Genomic DNA, 18,938 nt, shown 5'->3' with positions numbered 1-18,938 from the left:
AGATCTAAGGGGTGGAGATTGGTAGGTTTAGGGGTGGGTTTAGGGATCAGGGGTGGAGATGGGTAGGTTTAGGTATATGTTAGGTGGGAGGAGTTGGATCTGGATCCAACTCCTCCCCCTGGATTTTGTGTTCTGCAGTGAGGACCATCTCTAAACATTTGCAATTGTCCAGGAACAATTACATGCAAAATCAAAAGTCAATCCTTTGGAAGTGGAATCCCCACCACTGACTGACTTTGTCCCTGCATTCCCTCTCGGGCTCTGTCCACTTGTTCCTGTGTGCAGTAGTCCTGCAGGAAGACAGAAGCCAGGTTCCTGAGACGCGGGTTCTGTGTGAGGGAGAAGCGCAGCATGCACTGCACCACTGCGCTGTCTGTGGTCTCAGCGCGAGAGGCAGCTGTGGTGAGGTTCATTAAAGTAGTGATGGCAGAGAGAACAGTCTCATCTCTATTACTCGACAGGCATGATATCACTAATGGGACTCCACCGCTTTGCAGGATCTGATCACGGGACTCGCGCTCCATGCTGAGGTTACATAAACCACCTGTATGATTTCAAACATTGTTGATTCATGTGAACAGATTGTAACAGCAAATAGATCTATTACACTACAACCTTACAGCTATACCAACCAATTCCAAACTCCACAAAGTTATCATTCTCTTCTGTCAGCATGTCCAGGAAAAGTTCAGTGACCTGGAGCATTCGTAGAGATTCCATGTTGGATGGATCATAGGCAAAGTTGGCCAGGTTTGCCAGCACTTGCTCTTTAGACTCTACCAAGAAGTGAAAAGACAAATGATGCAGTTTTCAGAAAACCTAATGCTTTTATTAGAAAGACAACTGTAAATAATTACTGCATGTACTGATTATAGTTTGTCAGTGAAGGAATGCAGATTGCACAAACTGAATCAAGCACATGTAGGCAGTGCATCTGCAAACATTGACATACCCTCACTGTCAGTGTCCTGAAACTCTGTGACCAGCCCCTGCAGGAACTCAAACCTGTCAGACACAGACAATTGATTCTTTCTTGCCATTACAGATGGATTGTGGGAAACATGGGTTTAACACCTGCAAAAAGCCAGACAGATAGAGATCAGTTTTATTATTACCATGTGCACTGACAGACAGACAGACAGACAGACAGATAGATAGATAGATAGATAGATAGATAGATAGATAGATAGATAGATAGATAGATAGATAGATAGATAGATAGATAGATAGATAGATAGATAGACAGACAGACAGATAGATAGATAGATAGACAGATAGATAGAGGCAGTTTTATAACAGTGTAAATCTATATCACAAGTTAGATAGATAGATATAGACAAAAAGGTTTGTAATACTGAGAGATGTCAATGCACCATACTATACTGTACATCTACACATTTAAAAATGCATACTAAACGAGAACAATAAAAACAGCAATTAAGAAAATATTATGAGACAGATGCAGACGTGACTTACTCGTGCAGAATAATGCTGATGAAAGTCTTTTGTGCTTCTGCTACAAACTTCTATCATTCAACTTTCACGTCTACAGAAACGGTCTATCTTCGGATTATAAATACAAATGAATTTAATCCAGAAAATCTATGTGATCAATGAGTTTCCCATCACTGAAGCTGCTCAACACGACTGGTCCGTCAGTAAATACTTCCCCGCATTTACCGTCATTGTAGTTCCTTTGATCTAAAGTGAATTCGTCATAAAACTGCTCACCAGTAAAATATCATAACATTAAATTATATTGGATAAATTATTTAGAGCATTCCCTCTACTTCGTAAGACAATATTTCAAACAAATGAAGCGATCTATTTTCTAACGCAAGAGCCGGAAGTAGTGCATGGGGTTAATATGTGCAGTATATATTCATCCGTGTGAGTGTCAGAAGAACTACTGTTTCACGGAGACTTTAGCTGTTTTGTCTGCTTTCACAACGACTATAAATTTCCAGCATGAAACAGTCCAAACTATCCACTGGGAAGCGCCTTACAAAACCGATTCTTTTTGGGACACTGCTCGTAGGTTTGGCCACAGCATTTATGAATAGGTGAGATAACGTTAACACACCCCCTTGACATTGACACTGTGCATGTGTATTAGTGTTTAGAATGTGAAATAATACTGTGTATAGACCATAGTATTGTGCAGTACGGCAGTGTTAAAATGAGTATAGACAAAGCACGTGTTGATGCATTATAACCAATATCCAAAAATAATAAATCTTTGCTGTGATGTCTGATAACCCATATTATGATTGTGCCTTGTGCACGAAGGCATTTGTTCATGGAGGACGTGGCAGATCTCAGGGAACAGGAGCGATCCCGAAATGAGGCCAAGCGACAGGAGGTACTGGAAAGAAGACAGAGACAATTCGATGAAGTTACAGAGAAGAAGAGAGCAGGGGGCAGCTGAGATGATGACTACTCCCTGAACTGAGGAGACCTGCAGGAAACCAGCACTGACCAGGAACACGTGGGACATTTTTTGCCAATAAGATTTTGTTTGTTGTTGCTAAAATGGGACAGAAGTTGCATGGAAAGTCAATGGGTGATAAAGCAAGTACAATTTAGCCAAACACAACACAAAGCCTATAGCTGTTTTGTTGGCAATAATGATTTGAATTGGTTACCTTGATCATATTTAACTGCAACAGATAGATTTGCAAGAGGATTTTACATCACACAAATGTAATGAAATGTAAATGAAGCAAATGGTGGAATCAGGGGGCTGTTCCATAAAACAAGATTAGAGTATAAGCCAGGCTTATTTCGGTTAGTCAGACTTATTGTCGGTGGATTCTGTTTCATAAAGCAAACTTAAAATAGTTCAAACTCAGTTACCCTGGCAACTTATGCTGGGAAACTAGCCTGGTCCAGGGCAGGCTAACTGTCAGGCTAAGCCTCAGTTGTTACACAGATCCTCTAACACTGACCAATAGGAACACAATGATATTACCACTGACACTCTCTCATACCATTATTGGACTTTATTAACCACTATTAGTCCAAAAATAAATACACAGTATACAGAAAATCAACTTAAATAAGGCTACAATGATAAATTAGACAATATAGGCTTATATAGATAGGCCTAAATACAATATATACTACAGGTTTTTCTTTTTTTACGCTGAATGTTTTGTGCCCAAGATTTAATTAGATTGTTTTTAAGATTTATGAATACATTTCTCTCTGGTTTTGTTTGGCAGCTGTAGTGCATGTTTATGATTATTAGAAAAACATTAGAACACAATCTAAAAAAAAAAAAGCTTTTTTAAAGCAGAAGTTAAAATCACAAAATTAAAAATAAATAATTACAAAAGCAGAGTATAAATTTTAACTGGTAAGATGAATCTGAGCTTATTAGCCTACATTTGATTTACCCCATTACAATAGTCCCTTTACAGTTATTGCTATCATAAAAATATACACACAGGTTTAGAATTCTAAATAAGGCACATCTAATGTCCAAATAACAAATATTTTAGTATATATATATATATATATATATATATATATATATATATATATATATAATGTACTTTATTATGTCTTTCAATTCAAACACATTTAACACAATTATACAAATTGACAGTTCCTTTAAAGACATCATATTTTCCCCCAATAAATATTCCTTATTTTTCCTTCTACTTTTTTTTCTTTTGTGATAATACCCACCAACACATAGCAAACACACATGATTAGAACAATAACCAAAAAGTACATAGACACTTTTACATATGATTTAAGGGGGAAAACACAAAAAACAATAAATAAATAGTATTAAAATTTTAACATTAACATATTTATATCAAACTCTTATAATGACACATAATTCCTAATAGTTATTCAAGTAATATTATTTGAATATCAAATATTCAATATTAAATAAGTAAATAAATAAAATAACAAATAACTAGAAATAAAAGGGAGGGAGGGTTATAAAAAAAATGTAGTTAATGTAGGCATATATATATATTCCTTTATTTTATGGAATATTCTTTAATTTTATAGTTGCACAATGCACATATCTTTTCAAAATGTATACATTTGCTCATAATTTAATGTTATCCTCTCCATAGTGTACTTTAGAAACTAAATCTACTCATTTAAAACTGGGGATTCTTGCTTTCTCCAAAAAAATATTGCATTAAAAGCTGTAATTCTCAGCATTCTAATTAAGTATACATCATCTTTATTAAGCAGCATAGGTCCTATACCCAAAACTATATTTTGTATCTTTATGTATTTAGTTTCTTTAAAAAATCTTCCCTGAATTATAGGCTACTTCACTGAAGTACTTCTGTTTGCTAGAAGTTCAGTGCAACTTATCCAACATCCTAAAGATAAATTATTATAATTAGAAGATATTTCTAGTGTTATAAAATATCGCATATTAATTTTCCAAGCAAAATGTATATTTTAGTCAGAATTATTGCGCTCCTATTTGGCGCGCATGAGCGCAGCAGCGCTCGTTCAATATGAAAATTAGCAGCAAAATGGATACATTTGCATGACTTTCGAACATTTACAGATGGAGAATATAACTGTAAAATGTAAGTTTTGCACTGAGGGGGAAAAAAACATGTCTCAAACGCATAAAACAGCACAAAATATACGCTGTTTGATGGTGGATCGATTTGATCCACGATCGACCTCTACGGCTGCTTAAGAAACGCGTGCACACGCAATTATCTAGACTAGGTAAACCTGGATCAAATTAGTGAGATTGCGTGAGCTTCAATTACCTTTTATGGAACCACTTTAGCCCCAACTCATTTGTTAGGCTCATTCAAGTCCGGTTTTTGAGTTTAATCCCCGCTTTTCTAAGCGTCTTTTATGGAACAGCCCCCAGGAATTAATTCTGCCACAAAAAGATGCTTAGATTGTATAAACATAACATTTTTATGAATATTTAATTAACATTTAATATTGATTTCACCAGTTTAAAAAGCCTACAAAAATAAATCTTGATAAATCAGTTGTTGCACTGTGATTATAATAATTTTCATTAATTGAAATAAAATATATTTGATGAAATTTGTTTCATTTAAAGGTAGGGTAGGCTATTTCGGAGAGGTTAGCAATAGCAAGCTAGCTTTGCATTAGATCCTGCTCTCCAAAATGAATGAACGCAGATTCTACAATGTTCAGACAAACATTTTTTGGTCCCGAGACTTCCACAGAAGATATACATTTTTTAATCAGGGTTCCCACGGGTCCTTGAAATCCTTGAAAGTTTGTGAATCTGAATTTTTTTTCAAGGCCCTGGAAAGTTTTTGAAAATAAACATACATAGAGATAGATGCAGGTCCTTGAGAGCACTTGAATTTATTTTGTGCAAGACATTTTTTGGAAAAAAATACCATATTCACTCCGGTCCGCTAATGTGTTATTTCACCAACACTTCATGGCCTATGCATACTAGCTTGCTTGATTTACGTTAGTCGCGCGCATTTACGCGCTACGTAAAGTGTTTCCCGCATGAGGTACTTTGTGTTGTACATTGCCATGACGTTCACGCGCGCACAAAACTATGATGGTACCTCAACGTTTGTTGTTGGATGTGGTACATTAAGTCCTTGAATTTGAGGGTATTGGACCTGGAAAGTCTTTGAAAGGTCCTTGAATTTGAAGTTAACAAAGGTGTGGGAACCCTGTATAATATTTAGACCACTTCTATTATGATTATATCAGGGTGTGAAGAAAGTTTCAACCAGAATAACAAAGTGTTTAAATCTTAAATTTAAACAAAGATTAGAAACATTGTCTTGGCAACTAACTTGAGATAAAATAAGTTGAAGTACTAAAATGACTAAAACTGAAATAAAATTAAGCTAAATAAAAAATAATTTAAATCAAGAAGCCAATAAAATCAATATAAATATAAAAATAATAGCCAATTAAAAATATTAATAAATGCAATATAAATGATACAAAAAAAAAAAACAGGTTGTTATTTTGAGGTTCTTCTGTTAGTAATATTACATTCTTTTTTATTATTTTAAATGTTTGTTACAATAACACAGACTCATGAGAACACTACCCTTTATTTGAGCACGCAAAAGTAACAAAAAGTGCCTTTTTAACACATTGCACTATTCAAACCAAAATGAATAAGATTTGTCCTTCACAACAAGGAAAAAATAAATGTATGGATAATTCCAACAAATACTAGAGGCTGGGAAACCAACCTGGGTCAAAAAGTGTCGAACAGTATTACTAAAGCAGTCAATTGTCAATATGACTGAAACAATGTTCAAAATGCAAACCTGCAGAAGCCAAAGCTAATCTTTCCACGTTTCAGGGACAAAAATACGGTAAGTTCACTCATCTGAGGCACACATTAGCACTTAATGTAAATCTTACCAGGGAAAAAAAATGACCTTGTGAACCAAGACAATTGGGGATATAAGTGCACATGTAAGTCTAGATAGTCAGATCGCCACACTTCATCTTCCCTTTTCCTTCAATATACAGAATATCATTTATATATCAGCTCTACCTTCTTATACACAAACACTGCATGTGTTGCACAACATATATTAATAGTGTAAATTCCCTTTTGTTTTCAGATCTCACATACATTGCCTTCCAACACTACAGCAATAAATACATTTTTAGACCGTGTTAAAAGACGTCACATTTGCAAAGAATACAGAAAACTAAATTATGTACATACTGTATATGCTTATATCTAAATTAACAGTGACCATAAATATATTAGATGGGTATATATACATCTTTAGGAAATATTAACAGGTATTTCAGCAGTAAAATGTAGGATATTGCAACAAAGACTAGTATGAGGTGCTGCTACAGTTGGGCATTATCACTAACCTTGTTGTAACCCACTGTAATCTCGACACAGATTCAGTAGTGTATTAAAAGGAATAGTTATATTGCTGTATAGTGCTTCTTTCAGTGGATGTAATGGAGTGAGAGTGTTTTAAGTGTTACACGGTGAGCACCAGGCCGGATGGAGAGTTGGAGCACGGCGAGGCTTTGATGTTCGTCACTGCGCCGGGGTCCAAACCGTTCACTGTCCTGCTGTGCTCACAGAAACATAAGACTGAGGTTAGATGCTTCAAATGAGGCGTTTGAGCCCTGCACAATGCAAGCCATCAGACCATACTACTGTTAGAATTGCTAGTATTATTTTGAAGTCCACTCCACACCAACTGGATAAACTAGACAGGATTTGGCATAAAAAAGCAGAAGGTTTCCTAAAACCAAAAGGACAGTTAATATGCGCAGCAAAGCTCATACGCAAGTGAATTGGTGTAGATAAGCAAGCAGAACAAGCTCTGAAACTGTATATTTTCTCAGGCCTAAAACAGCCCAGACCACTCAATACGGCCCCAAGAGAAACACCAGACACAACCACTCTACTGTCCATCAGTACAAAGGTAATTTGATGACCGTCATCAGCCACACATCACTGTCTGTTCTTGTTGCCTTGCAACACATGAACGTAATAGTACTACACTGTTACAAAATCAAATCATTAAAGTATACTGGAGACTGCAAAGGCCCTCTGCTGTCCTGTTATTCTGATCTAAACACTCTATGGATTTCGGTAGAGAACTCATCTAAAGATCTGCTAAGTCTTACGCAGCAGAAACACAAGCCCTGGACGTCCTCTCTGTACCGTTTCCCAGGACACACTGATTCAGCACTGCAGTGAGCTGCGTAACACTGCGGTAGAGGTGTGGATCATCTAGAGACCCTCCTGATCCAAAAGACACTCGCAGATTCTTGAGATGACTCTATTTGTCAAATGCATTAAATGACAATTAAGCTTCTTATTCATTAAACATGCTGAAAGTCAACATGAAATTAAAATTGATACACTTTATTTTCGTAATGCGAGTTCCTGTTCTTACTATGCATGATTCATTGGATTCATGTTAAAAAATGTTTGTCTTCATAAACTTTTATTAAAATTGGCCTGAAACAACTACATTTTTCAACCTGTCCAGCCATGCTCAGCTTTAGCTACTGTAGATTTACTGGTTTGTGCTGGTACACTACCATTTCAAAGTTTGGAGAGACAACATTAAGTCTAACATTTCAAATTAAGGTTTTTTTTTTTTTTTTTTAACACTCTAATTATCAAAGATTCCCCCTAAAAAAATGCATTACGATTTCCACAAAATTATTATTTCTAAACGATCATGTGACTGAAAACTGGAGTATGAAAATTCAGCTTGCCATCACAGAAATAAATCACATTTTACAATTTATTAAAATAGAAAACAGTTATATTTTACAATATTACTGTTTTTGATCAATAAATCAACAAAAACACAATAAATCAAACTTGTGAATGGCAGTGGAAATAATGCCCACTTTTCTCTTACCCTACGGATAAAATGAAGAACAGTCCTATATTTTTAATCATTGACCATCTAGTTTCACTCATAAATGTATCACGCCATGGAATTAAAGTGAGCTGCGAATGTTGTTTCATGTTGACTTTAACAAGAAGAATGAACATGATCTAACTAATGACTAGAACAGTCTAATCCTGCAATTCAGTTCATACCGACAGACAGATGAGGAGAGAAATTCGTAGTTTAGCACTCAAGGTGAACTCCATAAATGTCAGGATTTTTAAAAGGGCCTTTCTTGTTTTGAATCTTCAGGTAAGAGTCAAAACATTGGCCCAGTCCTCTTAGATTCAGTTAAATAAACCACATTTGAGCAAACTTATGGAGTGCACCTTCGCAGACAATTAGAGCCACCACCAAAGATGTTAGTGGAGATGATATGATCTTAACCTAGTGGATTATTGTACTCCAAGTAATATGCAGGGGGTTGTTAACTAGCATGCATGAATCCCCACATAAAACTACTAGTTGGATCATTTACCCAAGAGCAACGCAGGGAAAATGACCCTCTCTCTTCTGCTGAGGAGAGAAACACACACAGGTCTGAGAGAATTTTATTTCTGTATCACTTAGATTCTTAAATCTGCCCTTCATTTTAGTCCTCACACAAGAAAATTAGGAGCAACTTTTTCATCTGTGTTTATAGCCCTTTATGCGAAACAAATTGTACAATTGCTTCCGATTGAAATCAGAAGGACACAATGTAATTATGTGTAACGTAGATCAAATAAGGTAACTGCTCATCAACATCTAATGGTTTACTGATTGATTTTTTTCTGAAATGTGGCAGAACAAAATGGCCAACTCACGCTTTGTCGAAGTAGGATGTGTGGAGCGAGTGAGAGTAATTTGAAAGGTCGCCGTTAATTATATTGCCGTTGACATTAGTGATGTAGTTCTTCCTGGCTGCCTGGTCCTTGGCAAAATTTCGGCAGGCTGTGAGCTTAGACTCTAAAGCCTAAGAAACAAAACAAACTCTTGGATTAGACACCAAATTCGTTTATGCAAACGGCGATCAAAAAACAAAACCGAACAATTATATGTCTGAATAGCTTTCGTTCAGATCAAAAGTTCAGTCTACAGCTTTTACTAACCCCAACTTTGCGCAGTAGATCGCCTACAATATTGAGCGCTGATATTCTAGCAGATGGAGTGAGGGCTGCATTAGTTGAGCTGTTGGCCAGACCTGCAAAAAGACAAGAACCAAGTGAGTCGTGCAAACACGTGTGGCACTGCATACATCTCAGAGAGAAATCTATCCGTCTACCCGTCTGGCTAGTGAAAGCATTGTCCAGGTTCTTGCTGAGAGGTGTAGCCGGCAGAGAGAGGGAGGCCTGGACCGCCGAGTCGGTTTTGTCATTGTCTGGAGTCGGAGAGCTGGGGGCCGACATTCTCGTCACCTCCGGCCGGCTCTCTCGCACCGCAAGCTCTTGCCGCAAATCTACAAAACGGTCACATACCCGTGGGTTAAGACAATGTGCAAGATATCGATCCATAACTTTCCCTTGCAGACAATAATGCTGATGAGTATGTAACATGACTTCATTCCACAATCAAGCAGGAAAATCCTTTTACTGACAGAACAGATTGTGTCCATACTTGAGAAGCCTAGAATGAGGAACTAGCTATAATTACGCATGACAAAGGTTGATAAACACCTCTGGCTTCATCTTTTAGTCTCTGCACAGACACCAGGAGAGACTCTTTCTCATCCAGTTCACTCTCCAGAAAGGCGTTCCTCTCGATGGCCTGGTTCAGCCTCTGCTCAAAGTCCTCCAGAGATGTAATCGTGGCTCTGTGGTAACAGAATAAAGCAGAATAAAACTATAAATTACTGTAGAGTAGTGGAAAAGCATACGAGGGCAGAGCTCTTTAAAGATGACATAGACACCATTTATTTCCTTAATAAATGTCTAATTGTGGACAATTCACAAGTGTACATTATTCTAAAAAAGAATTGTTTTTATAAGCATTCATCAGAATTGATTGTCACTTTTTTTTTGCTGATGTGTGAGATGTGTGAGTAGGGGAAAATGTTACTAACCAATATCAATAATATTAACCAAATTATCCAATAAAATCCACACAAAAAACTGACAAAAAACAAACAAATATATACTGTACACCCAACATGCACTCAAACACTACCGTTCAAAAGTGACAGTAAGATTAAAAAAAAGGAAATTAATTAGTTTATTCAGCAAGAACGCTATAAATTGATCAAAAGTGTAATTTATAATGTTACAAAATATTTATATTTCAAAAAAAATGCTGTTTTTAACTTTCTATTCATCACAGAATCCTAAAAATAATGTATCCCGGTTTTCTCAAAAATATTAAATGGCACAACTGTTTAACATATTAAGAAATAATAACAATATAATAATAATAATGTTATTATAATGATAATAATAAGAAATGTTTCTTGAGCACCAAATCAGTATATTAGAATGATTTCTGAAGGATCATGTGACGCTGAAGACTGGAGTAATGATGCTGAAAATACAGCTTTGCCATCACAGGAATACATTTTAAAATATAGACAAACAGTTGTTTCGAATAGTAATAATATTTCACAATATTACTGTTTTTACATATTTTTGAGCATAAGAGACACTGACCCAAAATCGATCTTTTGAACGGTAGTTTAGCTTCCCTTTAAGTCATAATTTTTTTAAGGAACTAGATCACATTATGGAATTTAAATGCAACATTAAAGGGATAGTTCACCCAAAAATGAAAAATCTGTCAGTAATTACTCACCCTCATGTTGTTCCAACCCCGTAAGACATTCGTTCATCTTCGGAACACAAATTAAGATATTTTTGATTAAATCTGAGAGCTGTATCACTCCTCCATAGGCTTCTAAGGGACTGAAACTTGCTGGCCCAGAAAATGTATTAAAGACATCGTTAATATAGTCCAAGTGACTCCAGTGGCTCAATCTTAAGTTTATAAAGCGACGAGAATACTTTTTGTGCGCAAAAACAAACAAAAATAACGACTTTATTCCACTTTTCATTTCCTTCTCTCTGGGCCTCGGGTCTTTTCATGTAGTGTTTAAGCATAGCGCGTCTGTGTTGTACGTCACCACGTATCACACATGACCAGCGTCGGCCAATAGTGAGCCTACGTGGTGACGTGCAACACAGACGTGAGGGTGAGTAATTACTGACAGAATTTGCATTTTTGGGTGAACTATCCCTTTAATACCACTTTATGTTATCTTTAGGGAAGTATTTTGGCAGTGATACAGTTTACATTCTGGAAATGTGTGATGAAGGGTAAGATGATGCCTTCTGACCTCTTAGCTCTCTCCAGGTCGTCATTGGCCTGCTCTAGCTCTCTGACGTATTTATGCAGCTGCTCCTTGATGCCTCGAGTCTGGCTGAGGTCGTCCTCCAGTACAGAGATCTGTTTATAGCTCTGGGAATACTGATACTCCAGCTTATCCTACAGGAAAGAGAAAGCAAAGACCTGCCCTCGCTTTAATGTTCTTTACACATGCTCAGCCTGTGTTTAGCTCACACACTCTCCTGACCTTGAGAGAGTCCAGCTCGTGCTGCAGTCTCTCATTGTCCGACTGCAGGTCTCTGATGCGATGCTCCGCTTGGCCCAGTTGTGTCTCCAGCTCTGTCTCTAGCTCTCTGCTCCCCTCTTGGAACTCCAGCAACTCCTCGTGTGCCTCCTTATAACTAAACACACACATCAGGATACTGTTTAGCAACCTTTAGCTAATGACATATGCATAAAACATAAAACTTTATTCGTTTGTATTTCTTAAACAGTGCTTGCCTTGAACTATAGCCTACTGAACACCAAATGCTAACATGCTCTGTCAAACCACACACACCTCACTTTGGGAAGTGCTGAGGTGACTTAAATTTGAATTTACAGTAGCGTTCAAAATTTTGGGGTCAATAAGATTTTTTTTTTTTAAAGAAATAGATACTTTTAAGGCCCGTTCACACCATGGATAATAACTATAACGATAAAGATATAGTTCTAAATATAAAAGAATAGTCCGCAACTATAACGATAACGGCACAGAGAAACGATAGTGTTGGCATCACTTTCAGAATTATTTTTTCCAGTTGATAAACAATAAAAACATTGACGGCCAATCAGAATCCATCATGCTTTAAAGAGCTCGACCGTTTAACGCGACCGATGACAAAACTGCAGCACATGCTCAAGATGAACAGAACAACATTGTGCGTTGGTGTGGACAATAATATAGTTATCGTTATAGTTACCTTTATAGTTATTGTTCTTGGTGTGAACGGGCCTTTATGAAGCAAGGATGCATGAAATTGATCAAAAGTGACAGAAAACCATTTAAAATGTTACAAAAGATTTCTATTTCACAACAATGCTGTGCTTTTGATCTTAGAATTCATCAAAGAATCCAAAAATTCCGCAAAAATATTTAGCAGCACAACTGTCTACAGAGTCCCTAAAGGGACATGATGAGGGAAAAAAATATGAGATGGGAGGTTTTGCAACGAACGCAAAGATTTTGCGAGAGAAAGCAAAGTTTTTCGAGGAAATGCCGAAGTTTTACAAGGGAACGCAAAGGTTATGCAAGTGAACGCAAAGTATCTTAAAGCATTGAAATAAATTTTTCCATCACCATGTCCCTTATGGTCTCCGTAGTTTTCAACATTGATAATAACAAAAAAAAAATTCTTGAGCATCAGATCAGCAACAATTTCTTAAGGATCATGTGACACTGAAGACTGGATTAGTGGCTGCTGAAAATACGGCTTTGCAATCACAGCAATAATTTATATTTTAAATATATATTTAAGTAGAAAATAGTATTTTGAACTACAAATTACAAATATTTCACAATATTACTGTACTTCTACTCAAATAAATACAGCCTTGGTGAGCATAAGAGACTATAGAGAGTATAAAATACTCAGATAACTTATTTATTGAATGTGATCTTAGCTGAATCTGTTACTAGCACAGTGTGAATGAGGCAGGGTTCATGGAGCAGATCTGCTGTAAATAAACAGTTTTGTTTACAGTGTACCAGTGACCAGAGGAGAGAGCTGCCCTAGGCCTCTTTATGTAATCACCAGCCAGCATTATGGGAAGGATCTAAAAATGGCATCGGAGCAATATTTCCCTACCCAGTCATGCTACAGCCACGTGAGCTAGGAGACAGGGTAGGACAACCTGTTCATCCAGGGAAAAGGAGACCACAAGAGTGAGAAAAGTACATGATGCCCTGGCAGCACAGGAGAGAATCAGCAACATACAACATCTGTGACTCATTTCTGTGCAGTCTCTGAAGTGCTGATTAGGGTGTTTTACTAGCGGGTCAGAACTGGGTAGTATCGCATGTCAGTGAGACCCAGAGGAGCCTGTGCTTCAAATGTGTGTCTTAAATCATAATGAACAAGAGCCACCCTGCAGACACTATGATGTGCTTTGCTAAAACAGCTCTAAGGCAAATCAAATTACCCCTTTTTGATAGAAAAGCTGATTCCTATTTGTCTATCATCAGTTAACATTGTATTAAGGCCCACACCAAGAACAATAACTGTAAAAATAATTATAACGAAAACTATATTAGCATCCACACCAGCACATAATACATTTCTGTTTATTATAAGTGTGCTTTGCAGTTATGTTGTCTGCCTCTTCAAATGCTCAAGCTTTTTAAAGCCAAATGGATTCTGATTGGCTGTCAATGTTTTTAATCATTCAACAGCTGGAAAAAAACCCGAAATAAAAATGAATAAAATCTATATAGACAAAAACTAATAAAAAACATGACCAAAAAAAACTAAAACTTGCATTAAAATGAAAATAGAAAATGCAGAAATAGAAACGTATTAAAAATATTTATAAAAATAGTATCTCAATGAAAATAACACTGGTGTGAATAGCGTTTTACTCAGTTAAAGGGGCTATATGTAAGAATTGTCATGTGTTAATAGTGTTTTTTTATTGTCAATGTGTAATGTAACTTAAAAAAAATAAAACTAGGCCTTCCCAGATTTCCTAGGTTGTCTATGAAAGCCTGTAGGCTGATTTTTATGTAAAGGACTCAGGATGCTTTTGCTAGGAAAATCTAAAAGGATGTGACGTTTACACACGCTCCCGAGAGCATCTCTTCCGTTCTATGACACACGAAACAAACTAATAACAAGGCTTTCTGAATTCTACATAAAGACCCTTTAAATGTGACGATATGATGGCACACACAGACCACAAGGTAACCATTTATAAGCAGTTGCTAAGGTGTTCTGGGTGTTTTCAGCATGTTGTTGAGTGGTTGCTACTTACTAGTGTGTTCTGGGTGATTGCTAACCAGCCCAAATCAAAAAAGCCCACTCCACAAATCTCTATGACTTGGTTCCCTCGGTCCAAGTAGATCTATGGGATTTTTCATCCCATCCACCATGCGAAAAACCATCCCATTGCTTAGAAAATTAATAACACACCTCTTTTCGACAAGCAAAATTGTGGATGTTTTTGACAGACAGATGTCACACAATCCAAAAAGAACAATGTAGATTGAATCTCTCATTCAGATTATATAGAGGGATTTCTTTGAGCTTTAAACCCCCGTCAGTTGTTTTTTATGTAATCAGACGTAAGAAGACTGTTAATCGCAAACTTGGGTGTACCAAGTTTTTGTGTGTGTAAATGCCATCGGCTGCCCCTTTTCCTGCCCATGATCCGAGTGTCGTTACATAAAGGGAGTCTAAAACATTCCACACTGGAGTTGAGAAATGCTGCTTTGGGATGCAATTTACCAAGCAACAAGCTTGTCGTTACAATGCCGCTAAGAGTTTTTCAATGGTAAAATTAGCAGCGGGAGTCTATATCAAATCACAAAAGCTAAACCCATTGAAGGAAATTCCCACTGTGACGGATTGCATAAGGTAAACAGACTAATGTGACTGAGAAGTCTTCAAACATTCAGCAAATTCCTTGATATGGCCGTCATTGTGTAAGGGAACAGGTTGCATTGGTTTTATTCCCAGCATTCACATGCATTGCTTCAGGGCAAGCAATTGTTTTGTTTTTTTTCAAAAAGAAAATATGAATAGCAGGACAACATGAAAAGAAACTCTCAGGCGTCAGACTACAAAACAGAGACCTGATCTGTGTCTGAGCTCAATGCTGCTCACTGTAGCGCCACTTACTTTTTCTTGTACTTCAGCGAAAGAGCCTTCCAGAAGTCAATTTCCTCGTCTTTGGAGACGAATTTTGGTATTATATTTGCATCCATGACAGATAAACCTGTGAGATTACACAAAAAGCACACATTTTCTTTAGCATACAAAAGTAAACAAAAATGTAATAAAAATCAAATATTGATATTACCATAAACTGCATTAGCCAAATAATATGCAAAAATATTAATGCAACATGTTATGGTTTTTGAGGATGAAAACATATCACGCCAAAATTGTCTATATACTATGTAGTAGGAAAGTATGAAATTTCAGATGCAGCCTGAGTTTTATTGGATACACGCCTGTGACTTCAACAACAAAAGATATGGAAAATGTTTCATCCTTCTTTTTAAAAGTTGAAAGTCTACACTACTGTTCAAAAGTTTGAGGTTGGCGAGATTTGCCAACGTTTTAGAAAGAAGTCTCTTATGCTCACCAAGACTGCATTTATATTATAAAATCACAGTGAAAACAGTAATATTGTGAAATATTAAACTTAAAATAGCTGTTTTCTAATTTCCTAAAATGTAATTCATTTGTTTTTGAAAGCAAATGTATTACTCCAGTCTCCAGTGTCACATGATCCTTCGAAAATCATTGTAATTTGCTAATTTTGGTTGTCAAGAAAAATTCCTATTATTATCAATGTTGAAAACTGTTGTGTTGCTTAATGTTTTTGTGGAAACAGTGGTAGTTTTTCAGGATTATTTGATGAATATAAAGTTCAAAAGAACAGCATTTATTTAAAAATAGAAATCTTTTCTAACAATATAAATGTATTTTCTCTCACCTTTTGATAAATTTAAAGCGTCCCTTCAGAATAAAATCTCAATGACCCCAAACCTTTGAACAGTAGTGTATTTATTTAGCTGCATGACTATTTGCATTTAGCATTGCTTTGTATCCATGACCCCATCAGAACAGACCTGTGACCCATTTTTGGGTCATGACCCACCAGTTGAGAACCACTGAGCTAGATCAATCTCTGATTTCACAATCTGAACGCATCTTTCATGCGTGTAAAGTTAAACTGGCAGCAGCGTGCACCTCAGTTCGCCTCTACATGGGCTACTGGTGTCCCAAATAATCAATAGAACTGCAGTCTGACCCAACAAACCCATAGAAGCTCCATGTGTCCTGTTCACAAACGCCAGGACACAATCGCCCTCTGGTTATAGGTCATAGCCTGACATAGCAAGGCTCTTTACTGAGGAACTATGATTTCAAAACTAAACAGAATCAGAAGAACAGTTAAGACAACAAATATGATGTACTAAACTCAATGTTTTAAAGCACGAAGACAACTAAAATTCCCAAGCCTTCCCGGCACACCCACACTTCACCACCTTTCTATTTTTCTTTCTGTTTCCTTATGTAATGCATTCTTTCTTAATCATGATTTCTCATTTCAAGTCAAACTTAAGCTGGTATCCATTTATTAAAATCTGTTTTACTTACAATATTCATGTCATTTTCCTATCTTTTTCACTGAAAAAGAGTTCTGGTTGGTTATAAATGATGTCTGACTGTAAAATAAAAACTGTCAACAACTGATGGGACCACTTAAACACTGTATTCACAGTTCTCCTGAAACACAGCAGATCCGCAGAGGAAGGGGAAATTAATTAATTGTGATGTTATGTTTAATATGCATTACGACTTTTTTTTAAATTAAATTAAAATTTAAAATATTCGCATATAAAATTAAGCAAATAAAGAGTGGCAAAAATAGTCTCATGAATAACTGAATCGTCCTCTGAGAAATTAAATGTGTTCACAAAATGGAGAAAGGAGGAGAGATGTTTAAATATTGCTAATTATTAGCAAAAGAAAATAGATATTTAATATTAGTCTATTCATTTGAGAAACATCAGCCAAATATATATTATTATGCACGCTAAGATAACTAACGGGGCAAAGTTGGAAAATAATACACCTTCAAAGAATACAGCCTTTTTAAAAATTAAATGTTGATTTTCAGTCCTTTATATTAAACTCTTAAGGAGCTGATGCTCTCTGTCCAGATGACAGTCAGGCTTATTTACACTGTCGGTCTAACAACTAAACGATAAATATGCCATCTCTACTTCATCAAATCTACTGCCAACATATGTATCGAGAACCAGAAACATCACTGCTGACATGTTTCTCTTTAAATACCACAGACACCACGATAACCCTTCAATTTTCACTATAGCGAATCCCGATACATTAGCTAACGTTAACGTAGCCGCCACGAGCTAGCTGAGCTGACGTTAGGCTAACAACAACAACAGCAGTGATGGTGCGCTTTAAATTTACACGAACAGATATGACATTAACATTAAAATTATGTCGAAACGCATTTATGTGGCTATAGTGAGATGCTAGCGTTAGTGGATGAGATGCTGCCCATGAAGAGCACCAGGGTGTTGTCTTATTTTTGATTATCTAACTGTGTGATCCTCTGCGCTTTTTAAAGATCTGCGTTATGTGTAAAGATTGAGATGTGATTTAATGAACTAACCTGCACATTTCCAGGATCTTTGACGCTGATAGTAGGACTGACTGTGATCCCGGCACAGTCTTCAGTATTTCAGCATCCCCCCTCTCTCTCTTTTTCTCTCTCTCTCCCCATTGACGTGCACGTAAAGTGATCCTGGCGACGCCTCTTACAATACGAAAATAACGTAACATTTATTTAGTTATTTATTTATTTAGGGCTGAAACGTTAGTTAAAAAATAACACAACAAATATCTTACTTTTATTTGTTTAGTTAGAGCTGAAAATTTAGTGGAATAATGTTACAACAAATATATGACATTTTAATTATTTACGGTAGTTGTAGACCTGGGGCCCGTTCTTCGTACGTTGCTTATTACATCCGAGATCAAATGACACATCCAAGATGATATCATCGTGCGAATCATGATCTGGCTAACTCGGTTCTTCGAACACACTTGCCGGATATGATTAGTATAGCTGGATTGTGTTATCTGAGATAATTGCGCGTTCATGCGCTGGTTAAAAGGGGATATGTATCGATAGTAGAAACATTGATCAGCAACGCTGCTATTGGCTACTCAGCGTGGCCAAAGAGCGCGCTCAGTTTTTCTACTCAGCAGAGCAAGAACTAATAGTCGAAGTTTATTCGGAATTTTAATGTTTAATTAAAACGCCAGGGAACACCTCAAAGTCTGCAAAAGCCAGGAGGGAGGGCTGGCAAAAAGTAGCAGACAATTTAAATCCGTTAGAAGTGCCATGTTAGATGTTTTTATCACTTATTAGCTTTTTTTTTTCTTTTTTTTTTTAATAATTGCATAATTACTTTGTGCACTGTAATGTCAG

General features: G+C 36.5%; 2 protein-coding genes and 1 long non-coding RNA gene across 9 annotated transcripts in view; 1 reads left to right on the top strand and 2 right to left on the bottom strand.

Moving 5' to 3' along the window:
* armc7 (armadillo repeat containing 7) overlaps positions 1-1,660 on the bottom strand; it is a 1,780-nt gene extending 120 nt beyond the window's left edge. The window contains exons 1-4 of one of the 2 annotated variants that reach the window (XM_079851277.1): positions 1,477-1,660; positions 953-1,074; positions 633-776; positions 1-544 (exon numbers count right to left, since the gene is read on the bottom strand). The exon at positions 1-544 is cut by the window's left edge and continues 120 nt beyond it. In XM_079851277.1, coding sequence (XP_079707403.1) covers positions 198-544; positions 633-776; positions 953-1,040 — 579 coding nt within the window. In that variant the 5' untranslated portion in view covers positions 1,041-1,074; positions 1,477-1,660 and the 3' untranslated portion in view covers positions 1-197. Of the gene's footprint in view, positions 545-632; positions 777-952; positions 1,094-1,476 lie in introns of those variants that run through there. The other variant, XM_079851278.1, reaches the window with a different exon arrangement.
* A 211-nt stretch (positions 1,661-1,871) lies between these two features.
* LOC307146927 lies at positions 1,872-2,602 on the top strand. The gene is made up of 2 exons (XR_013819187.1): positions 1,872-2,063; positions 2,290-2,602. It is a non-coding gene; the product is annotated as an uncharacterized lncRNA (long non-coding RNA).
* A 3,447-nt stretch (positions 2,603-6,049) lies between these two features.
* On the bottom strand, positions 6,050-18,237 carry ndel1a (nudE neurodevelopment protein 1-like 1a). Of its 6 annotated transcripts, none has more exons than XM_079851430.1 (10): positions 18,117-18,237; positions 15,578-15,674; positions 11,950-12,103; positions 11,713-11,861; positions 10,067-10,203; positions 9,676-9,849; positions 9,503-9,594; positions 9,218-9,366; positions 8,890-8,927; positions 6,050-7,065 (listed from the first exon to the last, which is right to left on the bottom strand). In XM_079851430.1, the coding sequence occupies exons 2-10, from the start codon at positions 15,661-15,663 to the stop codon at positions 7,055-7,057; spliced, it is 990 nt and encodes a 329-aa protein (XP_079707556.1). In that variant the 5' UTR covers positions 15,664-15,674; positions 18,117-18,237; the 3' UTR covers positions 6,050-7,054. The 6 variants fall into 6 exon arrangements, with proteins under 6 accessions (XP_079707556.1, XP_079707557.1, XP_079707555.1 ...); XM_079851431.1 differs by having other exon boundaries at positions 8,890-8,924; XM_079851429.1 differs by lacking the exon at positions 8,890-8,927.
* Positions 18,238-18,938: the final 701 nt, after the last annotated feature.

Source organism: Squalius cephalus (genome assembly GCF_949319135.1).
Source record: "Squalius cephalus genome assembly, chromosome: 19".
Taxonomy (NCBI): domain Eukaryota; kingdom Metazoa; phylum Chordata; class Actinopteri; order Cypriniformes; family Leuciscidae; genus Squalius; species Squalius cephalus.
This window is presented reverse-complemented; position numbering and strand designations above follow the sequence as displayed.

Bases quoted from the DNA above. Each gene is read 5' to 3' on its own strand.
- ndel1a (XM_079851426.1), bottom strand. From the start codon at position 15,663: ATGGATGCAAATATAATACCAAAATTCGTCTCCAAAGACGAGGAAATT. The intron at 9,850-10,066 runs GTGTTTATCAAC...ACCGTTTTGTAG, and splicing joins ACTAAAAGATGAAGCCAGAG to ATTTGCGGCAAGAGCTTGCG. The intron at 9,367-9,502 runs GTTAGTAAAAGC...TTTGTTTCTTAG, and splicing joins ATCTACTGCGCAAAGTTGGG to GCTTTAGAGTCTAAGCTCAC.